Genomic DNA, 10726 nt, shown 5'->3' on the forward strand with positions numbered 1-10726 from the left:
GTTGATGAATTACGATATCTTTACAATCAGTTTATCAATACATTATTGGATATTTCATCAACAGTATTACTGGTATTTACATATTTAAATGGTTGTTTATTTAATAATATAACAATAAAAACTCGCATTAATAATTGATTATTTATATATAAAAACATTGTTTTGATAGATTACATTTTTATTGTTATTAAAACTTTATTGTTACTTATTTAAAAAATAATTTAACATATTGTGTATAAATTATAATACAAGTTATAAAAAATTTGCTTTGATATTTTACACTATTTCGAATCTAAACTTAACAATTCGATGTCAGTGGAATTACCACCGCTTCATATATTATCTCTAGGCACATCATATGTTGTCATAAATCTATGGTTTGAATCAAATAATGGTTTAGATATTGAAAGTTCGTCAACATCGAATGACTTCCGCGATCATAAAATGAATACGAATTCCAATATTTAAGGTTTTTTTTTAATAAATAATTTTAAAAGATAATAACGGACACTAGTTCATTTTTTTCGTTGGTGATTTGAATAGTTGGACGATGAATCCCATAAACAGATTTTTTTTTCTTCAGCTCATCTTTGGCCTTAGAACAGTGAAATACTAAAGAAACACCGCTGATAATTCCCAAGATGCCAGTTACGACACAAAGACCAATGACCCAGAAAAGAGTCGATGGACATAATTTATCTAGAGCCATTGTAAAAATAGATATGTTGGTTCCATCGCAGGTGATTTTTTTTAACTCGGGAATTTTGTCTTCCATTACTTGGATAAAACTAAATAAATTACGTGTAGCGCAATTACATTCCCATTTGTTACCATGCAAACTCAGACTTTTAAGTTTTTTCGAAGTTCGCAGCAAGTCTAGTACTTGATTGTTAATTTTTTGCAAATTATTGTGGTCTAAATACAATTGTTCTAAATTATCTGATGGCAAGTCTGTTGTAATTTCATTTATTTTGTTGTTTGACAACGAAAGAACAGTGGTATGATTGTACCCAATTTGTTTTCTTGAAGGAATTCTTGTCAAATGATTACCAGTTAGATTTAATTCAATGTTCGATCCAGGGAACCAAGGAATAGCATCCGGTGCTTCATTGAGCTGACGATAAGAACAATCTACCAACAAAGTTTTGTCTTCTGGTCTTATTGTACAGCTGCAGGCCGAAGGACATTCTCCAATAACATTTTCCAAGGGTTTATCCAATTTACATACGGAATTATCAGTCTCTCTTTCCGGTCTACTGCATATAAATTTACCAATCGCTAATTTAATCCGTTCATTCTTAACATCCTTATAATTGTTTTTTAAATATATACTCATTTTGTACAACTCACAGTTACATTCCACAGGATTGTTTTCAATGTTTACAAGAAGTCTAATATTTTCATTGTATTCACTGAAAATTTCATATGCTCTATAGTCAATTTTAGTTATGTCATTGAAGGATAAGTCTACATATACTTTGCCAGATAAAAATTGCAGGTGTGGTTGCTGTAACAATTAATTAAAGTTTTATTATTTTAATGAATAAATAACAATAATAATGATGATTTGATGGTGAAGTTACTACACGACCAGTTTTGTTTATATTTCGCGTGCTTAAAGGTAAAAGGGCTTATAACAATTTATGCGCCCTTTTACCTTTGCCAACGTAAAAGGGCGCATAGTTTTTTTTTTATTGCCAATCGAGTCGTAGACACATTCTGCGCTTATAATTGAAAAAAAAAAAATTGAAAGGTAAAAGGGCGTATGTCTTCAATTATACGCCCTTTTACTTTTAAGAATTCGAAATTTTGGTGATCTAAAGGTGAAAGGGCGTATCACTTTTTTTTCGGCCAGCTCACAAAAGAACATATTCGTAGTTTAAAAACTTGTAGTTCTGCAGAACCAAAAGGGCGTATAAAAAAAATTTTTTGCTCCAATCAATGTAAAAATGTTGAAAACATTAAAATCTATGGAAAAAACAAAAAAAAAATTTTTTTTTGTTTTACGTCCTTTTGGTTTTGAGAAAAAAAATTTTTAAAGTCATACGGGCGTCTCCTGTTTTTTCGATTTAGTATCAGTTATAGATCAGAGTAAGAAAAAAAATTGCCACTCCAATAAAAATTATCACTCCACAATTTAATTTATATGAACAAATAAATATTTAAGTAAAAAAACGAATGAAAAATGAAGAAAAAATTAATTTATCAGGGTATTAGTCCTATGCCATCGCCATCGTCAGGATCATCTGTACCTAAGATTGTGAAAAAAAGATTTTTTAATTTTTTTTAGAACATAACTTGATAATAATAAAAAAATTTATAAATTATTATCATCGCTGAAAATTTGACTTTGATAATACCGATGAAAAAAAAAAAAACAAACAGAAAATAGAAAATGAAACGTTGATTGAAAAATGAAAAAATGCACCTTTGAAAAATTAAAAAATCTATAAGTACATTTTTTTAATTTGGTTAAATCAAATTTCACTGCACTCATCGAATTTAGAATTTTTTAAATGCATTTTTTTTATTCTCGAATTATACATATTTTTTACATTAATTGTTGAATTAAAAAAATTATAACAAACTTAAGATTCGATCAAAATTAAATGAAGAAATTTGGTTTTTTACTTAAATAAATATTTGTTCATATAAATTAAATTGTGGAGTGATAATTTTTATTAGAGTGGCAATTTTTTTTCTTACTCTGACCTATAACTGATACTAAATCGAAAAAACAGGATACGCCCTTATGACTAAAAAAAATTTTTCTTAAAATCAAAAGAACGTATAACAAAAAAATTTTTTTTTTTGTTTTTTCCATAGATTTTAATGTTTTCAACATTTTTACATTGATTGGAGCGACAAAAATTTTTTTTATACGCCCTTTTGGTTCTAGTAACGCGTTATTCAACATTTGGTATAAAAAATACAATTTTTTTTTATGCGCCCTTTTACCTTTAAGTAGTACTTTTCTTAAAGGTGAAAGGGCGTATGTCGAGATACTCCCTTTCAGCTTTAGGATACCAACTTTTTTTTTTCACAGATTTTTACGTTTCAGACAATTTCAAACCGAATGGCAAAAAAAAATTTTTTTACACGCCCTTTCACCACAAATCCCTATTAACCCTTAGCTATAAGCCCTTTTACCTTTAAGCACGCGATTTGTTATTAAAGGAATCACAACTTTTCTCGTCTACTTAATTGACAAAACATTTTTTAGGTTCTATGCTTCGCATGAGTGATTGCATGTGGACTAATAATTTTAGTTTTGCTTTCATTAACATCTTTCAAACGGTCTAAAGTAGAATATACTTGCATCAACTTTTCGGGTGAGCCCAGCATATTCGGAGCGAAACTGTTTTAATAATTACAGTTTAAGACTTTGGATTTTATTTGATAAATGGAAGGTATTACAGTGCGCACACGGAAAAAAGAACTACATTAATTGAAAAACGACAAGTAATATAATGATATGAAGTGATCAGTAGATGTTATCATTCTAAATAGTAATTCTTTAATTGATGATTAAAATGTAAATAATTACAGGATAAATGTTCAAATTTATTGTCTATGCTGCAAAAATTGATATTGGAACTTTAAAAATCGTAACTTAAACGTTTAATTTTAGTGCACTAAAATTATTAGTCCGACTGTAATTACTCATGCATAGAATAGTATTTAAAGAATGTTTTGTCAATTAAGTAGATAAGAAGAGCCGTCCCGATTTCTTTAATAACAAATAATTAAAAATAGTATATTACACACCCAGGGCAGTAAAGTAAGAAATGTCTCAAATCACATGTTTGTCAGCCTCGGCGAACAATTACATGTGATCTGAGACATTTCTTACTTTACTGCCCTAGGTGTGAAAAATACTATTGTATAAATTTGAAAAAAATTATTTCTAATTTAAAATAAATATAATTATTTTTATAATTTTAAAATAAAAATTTTAATTTACCTGCAGTTCAGTCAAATGATTATGACTTAGATTTAAAGTTTCTAAATGAATAGCAAAATTCCAATCTGCAAAAATTTGATCAATATTGTTGTAAGCGAGATTTATATCTACCAAAGTTTTATGAGAAAAATGGAATGGTGATATTGAACCGAATTCATCTATAAATTTATTTGGTGTGAATACTAGATTATTATGAGAAAGGTCTAAAGTTCTAAGATTCTGCTGACTTTGAAATGCGAGTGGATCAATTGTTCTCATATTATTATGACTCATATACAAATAACGCAATGATGATAGCCCAGTCAAGAAAGTTCTGTAAATAAATAAAAGTAAATGATATTACTTAATTAATTATTTAAAAATAATTTGAGATATCAGATAAATATTGTGTAGTTACCTGTTAAGTGACGTGATATTATTATTAGATAGGTCTAGAGACTCTAATTTATTCAAAATTGGAAATGGTATATCAGGATCGAAGCTATTTGTTGAAAGATGATTTGAGCTAAGATTCAAAGTTTTTAAATTATCGCAAAAATTGAATAATGCATTGGGAATAGAGGAAATTTTATTTCTGGATAAATCTAAATATTCTAGATTATAAGCGTGGAAAAATAAATTATAGGGGACATTAATTGCGTTGATGTTTGCAATTGTTACGAATTTAATATATTGTTGAAAATCTTTGTAGTATTTCAAATTGGATAAATCAGATTGATTAGATGGATTATTGCAAGTGATGATTACATCTTTGGAATTTTCATACATTGAAGGTATATCTAGATCCTCAATAATGCCGTAATATAAGTGATATGTATCGCTGGAAGCAATTTCACAGGTCTGACAATTTTCGCTTCCTGGACAATTTAAAGCCCAGACTGATGATGTGATCAGTGTGGCCAGTAAAAAGTATGATAAGCAGCAATCCATAATTATAAAATCTGTAAATCATTTATTATTTTTTTAGTAAGTTTAATAAACTCAAGTGTACATAAAAAAAAAAACAATTTCTTAGGGCAAGTGAAAACTTTCTTGAGGCGAGTAAAAATCATTTGCACCAAGAAATCCTTTTTTTCTGAGCAATTGCACATAAATAATAAAAAATATTTGTTCGGTAATTTTTTAAATTAAGAATAAAAATATAATTTATATTAAAGAATAATTAAAAATAATATTTGCAGAGTTTTTATAGTTTTGTTTGAAGTTTCCGATAATTTGAACAACCGTGAAAATCACACTGATAGAAGGATTTGTTTGTATTTAATAAATCAATTTATTAAAATCTTTTTCAGATATTTTTTTGGGTGGAAAAAATATTTTTTTACTATTAACAATATTCGTTAGTATTAACAAAATCTATTTTTTATGAGAACAAAATTTTTGTAACTATTAAGAAGCTTTAATATATTGAAAAAAATATTTATTTCCACCAAATAAGATTTGTTAATAGTTAAAAAATATTTTGTTGGTGGTCGGTGTTGATAGATGGCTATACTTAACGCGTAGTTGTAAAAAAATATATATAGGGGAGGGTGGGGCAGAGCGGCCCCCCTGAAATTTTGACCAAAAAAAAAATTTTTTTTTTTTCGACTAATTACTATAAATCCGATATGTTTGCACATTTTTACCCCTACGCATGACATTTGGGGCAAAATGGACAAGCCCAAAATTTTGAAAAAGTGATTTTTTCATATTTTTATCGTCAAATTAAAAAAAAATTGTTATAATTCCACATTTCTAGCCCTACGCATAACACCTGGGGCAAAATGGATCAGCCGAAACGTCCGAAAAAATTATTTTTCCATTTTTTTCGGCCGTTTCTCTATGTAAGAGGCAAATTTGGTCACTAAAAATTTATAAAAATTAAATTTTTTTTTTTTTAGTTGATAAATTTTTGAAATAAAGTAAAATTATAGAATTGTTTTTTTTTTTTATTAAATAACAATTAGTAATTAAGGTAATCAAGAGTGAACGATTTATTACACCTTAAAAAATTTTTTTCGAGTAATATAAAATCAAAAATAGTTGTCAAGAGAAAGAAATACATTCTTAATGATGAAAACAATTAAAAAAAAAAAAAAAACGAAAAAAAAAAAATTTCTTATCACTTTTTGGAGGGGGGCCGCTCTGCCCCACAAAAAAAAATTTTTTTTTTTAGAATTTTGGCAAAATGTCCATAAATTTGTTCAAAATAGGACAAAAGTAAAGTGATCTTATAGTTGAAAGCCAAAAAAAGTAATAATTGGCTTAGGGGGGCCGCTCTGCCCCACCCTCCCCTACATATACATGATTTTCATACGATAAGTTGCTTATTATTTTATACTTTGTGGAAAACAATTAATAAAATGGAAGCTTCAATCGTGGGATTTAAGTGAGTTATACTCGATTTTTTGTGGTAAGTTGACAGTTATATATAAGGTATATTCAGTAGCATCAGTACTTAACCTATTCATTGTCTTGTCATCCTATTTTATTTTTTATATTCCGTTTCTAAAATTAACACTAAATTTATGAATTTACTTTTGTATTCCCTCTCTAGTAAACCATATAACAGACTTTGAAATCCTTGTTGAATTCCTTACTAAAACTCGAGAAGAGACCCAAAAAGAAATAATCCCTAGTGTTTGTTTACGACTTCGTTTAAATAAAAAATATAATGAATATGTAGGTTTCTTTTTTATTTTACAACTATTTATTTTTTTAAATTCAATTCATTATTCTCAAAAAATTATTTCAAATAATTTTATTTTATTTACAGATTTCCCATCACGAGAAGATTAATGTAAAACTTTTCTAAAAATAATAAGAGGAATTTTTTAAATATTAATAATCCAGTGTGTAAATACTAATAAATGATTTATTAAATATTAATAAATCATTTTTTATATGTTAATAAATCATTTGTTAAATAGTAATAAATATTTGGTTAGCACAAAAAAATCGCTGCTAATAAATGATTTATTAACTGTTAATAAATATTTGTTAAGGACCTATCCTCTAATAAATTATTTATTAAATATTAACAAATCTTTTTAAATAAAAAAAAATTCTTCTATCAGTGCAACAACTATATATATTTTAAAGATCAACGATTTAGATAAAATTATAAGAATAATAAAAATGAAAAGCCATATAATTGCGTTAAAAAATTTTAGACACGTCATGTCATAGAAAATTAACATTTTATGATTGTTACTTAGAAAAAAAAAAAAAAATTACATTATATAATGGTTGTTGGATCTATTTTAAGTAGTCCTGATAATACATAATCGAATTTAAAATAAAAATATGTCCATAACCGCTTAAAACAAATGTACAGAAGATTTACAATAATTAGAATTTCATGGCAGTTCTCAAGAATTACTTTCATAAGCTAAATTACTTTTCCTGTACATTCATTTTTTATATCTTTAGTAAAAAAAAAAAAAAAAAAAAAAAAAAAAAAAAAAAAAAAAAAAACTGTAAATATCAATGGACATGAGTAACTTGTCATTTACTTTTAATTAAAAATTTTCATCTCTATCTTTACTTAGAACTTTTTGAAATGATTCATTCTTTTATTTTAAAGCTTAAATGACATAAAAATAGAATTAATTTTAAAATCAATAGCAAATTGTAATAATAAAAAAAAAATTAGTTTTGTAATCTCGAAATTTTTCAAAATTTAAATGTCAGTAATTACGTAATCAAATATGAAGAGAAAAAAAATATAGAGAATTTTTATGTTATTAATTATGGCAGAAAATTTTTACATTATTAAATTAGGCAGCACAACGTGTTTTTTAAATTTTCATTTTTGATTGCAAAATTAAAAAAAATGCATTAGAAACAATTTAATAAAAATTTTAAAATATATGAGTATAAATATTTTATCATTTAACATTAACTAAACTCAAGATGATGATTAATTACATTACTAATTTTAAAAACAAGATGTGTTAAAACTGTAGTATGCAAAAATTGTTTTTACCTTTTTTTTCTAGCTATCAATAAAAATTACTAAAATTTAGTAACTTTTTTCTGCTTATATTCTTCAGAGTTAAAATTAAAACCGATTGAAGACACAAAAACAAAAATATTTTCACATGTGCACTTAGAATTAAATAAAGTACTACAGCGCACTCGATGTGCTCGTAAAAGTTATGCGATGAAGACTAACTACGTGCCCACACCAACTGAAACAGTACCCAAATTTTCGGAGCCCCTCGACTTAATCGACAATGAGGCATAGACGTCGGTATCTTTTCTACTAATTGTTAGCAAATTTAAGTTAAGTGAAAATGGTAATTATATATATATTAAAGAAAACACTTGAGGTACCTAAGTCATAAGTTGACACGACACTCAAGGTCACAATGACGAATGGGAAATATGACTATTATATCTAGGATTGTATACAGGGCAGCAAATATAAAAACAATGTGATCCTACTGGCGACATTTTATATGAAAAAAGGACTTCTAAGAAAAATAGACAATAAGTCTAGACTTTAGAATCTGCAGTTTTCTTTCTGCAAAAAAGGGCTGATACAGTGTAGAGAAATTGCGGAGTATGAAAGCAGATTAAATCCGGAGTTCATGCAGACTGTATGACTGTATTTATTTAATCCTCTCAGAGTAAAATTCACGCCGAAAGAGAGTTCATTTTAATATTAAAAAAAATCTGAATCAGAGTGAATGCGGGTGCAAATGAAATCTATTTCGCACTAAAATCATTCCGCTGGAAGAACAAACTTCTCGTTTACTCCTTATGCGAAGTGATTATTTTAAAAACTCCGGAACTCCGAGTAAATTCAGATTAAAATAAAATCCGTGATCACTCTGAATTCACTCCCGATTTTTTACATTGTAAATTAAATAAATATTTTTACACTGTGCAAAAGAAGACTGCATTTTTTTAGTATACAGGATAGAAGTACCATTTGTAGCCACTGCTCCATTTTTTGACATTTATAACTTTATTTTCATATTTGATTGAAGGAATCACGGCTTTACTGCTCTGATTTATTGACTTTTCAGATTGTATTCATCGTATTAATAATTACATGTGGACTAAAAATATTAGTAAGCATTGTAGTATAATACATTTATTGAATAAAATCAAAGTCCTGAATTTACTATTGAGTAAACGGTTTCGCCCCGAATATACTTGCTGGGCTCATCAGTAAAGTTGATGCAAGTATATTCTACTTTAGACCGTATAAATGATGTTAGAAATGAAAAAAATTTGGAAAAAAATGGAATGCAAAAATTGAAAAAATTTATTTTCACAAATGAAAAAGTGTAAAATGAAATTTCTATTGTAACAATGCCATGAATCTTTTCTTAAAGTGGCCAAAACATACCTCTAGACTATCTCTGACTCAAGAATCAAATTAAGTAATTATTTTAATCAATAAGATATTTTATTTTTTTAAATTAACTGTTGTGAGAAGAAAGTTAATACTTACGTTTATCGTCAATATGTCAATTTTCAGTGTAAAGAAAATTTTTTAAATAATAATAATAATACATTTTTGGGACAAAAATAAATTGTCTTTAATACTTTACTGCAAATTATTTAATTAAAAACTTATTAGACTATTCATCACTTACCTTACATACAGAAAAAAATATTCCTTGGCATAAAAAATTTCTACTTGCTCAAAAAAAATTTTTTTTTGCTTTATGAATTTAAAATAAAAATTTTTTTGAGATAAAAAATTTTTTCTATTGCCAAGAAATCCTTCTTTTCTTTACATGTTTTATAAAATAAATTTATGAAATTTTAATCTTCAATTTTTGAAATTATTTTCTCGACGATGACGATCATCTATTGATGAATTTTGATATCTTTATAATCAGTTTATCAATACATTATTGAATATTTCATCGAAAAGATCGATATGGAGAAGGGGAAAGTCACCGGTGCTAGGCAGCGGTAGCGGGAGTAGTTCGGTGCTCGCCACGAGATCGCACCTACCACTTGTAGTGTCCCTGGTAAGAAAGATATTATAGAAGTGTTATATTCAAATTTTCTGTACGACTTTGTTCGAGTATTCCTCTATCATTGGACAGAGCGAAAAGTACCTGTATGAAATTTTAATTTTCAATTTTGGATATTATTTTCTCGATAATGACGAACATCGGTTGATGAATTCCGATATCTTTAAAATCAGTTTATCAATACATTAATGAATATGTCATCAACAGTATTTCTGATATTTATATATTTAAATGTTTGTTTATTCAACAATATAACCAGTGCAGCCAGATCGTGGGATAATAACAACTCGCATTAATAATTGATTATTTATATATAAAAACAGTGTTTTGATAGATTACATTTTCATCGATATTAAAACTTTATTGTTACTCATTTAAAAATTAATTTAACATATTATGTATAAATTATAATACAAATTATAAGAAATTTGCTTTAATATTTCTGCTGATTCAATTTATCTGAGTCGACAATTATAAAATATATACAAAAAATATGTATGTACATCGGTCACTCCGAATATGTACTGAAAATTAAGTATCAACCGTATTGGCTATCACTCTTTTTGTTGATATTGCTGAATCTAAACTTGATAATTCGATGTCAGTGGAATTACCACCGCTTCACATATTATCTCTAGGCACATCATATGTTATCATAAATCTATGGTTTGAATTAAATCATGGTTCAAATATTGAAAGTTCATCAACATCGAATGACATCCGTAATGATGAAATAAATATTAATTCCGATATTTATGGTGCTTTTTTTTTTTTTTTT

At 26.8% G+C, this 10726-nt stretch overlaps 1 protein-coding gene across 1 annotated transcript; it reads right to left on the minus strand.

Annotated features, from left to right (window-relative positions):
- Positions 1–490: 490 nt before the first annotated feature.
- LOC130675780 (protein toll-like) lies at positions 491–4732 on the minus strand. The gene is made up of 3 exons (XM_057481626.1): positions 4362–4732; positions 3965–4277; positions 491–1507 (listed from the first exon to the last, which is right to left on the minus strand). Exons 1-3 carry the CDS (start codon positions 4730–4732, stop codon positions 491–493), a joined length of 1701 nt encoding a protein of 566 aa, XP_057337609.1.
- Positions 4733–10726: the final 5994 nt, after the last annotated feature.

Source organism: Microplitis mediator, chromosome 10 (assembly GCF_029852145.1).
Source record: "Microplitis mediator isolate UGA2020A chromosome 10, iyMicMedi2.1, whole genome shotgun sequence".
Taxonomy (NCBI): domain Eukaryota; kingdom Metazoa; phylum Arthropoda; class Insecta; order Hymenoptera; family Braconidae; genus Microplitis; species Microplitis mediator.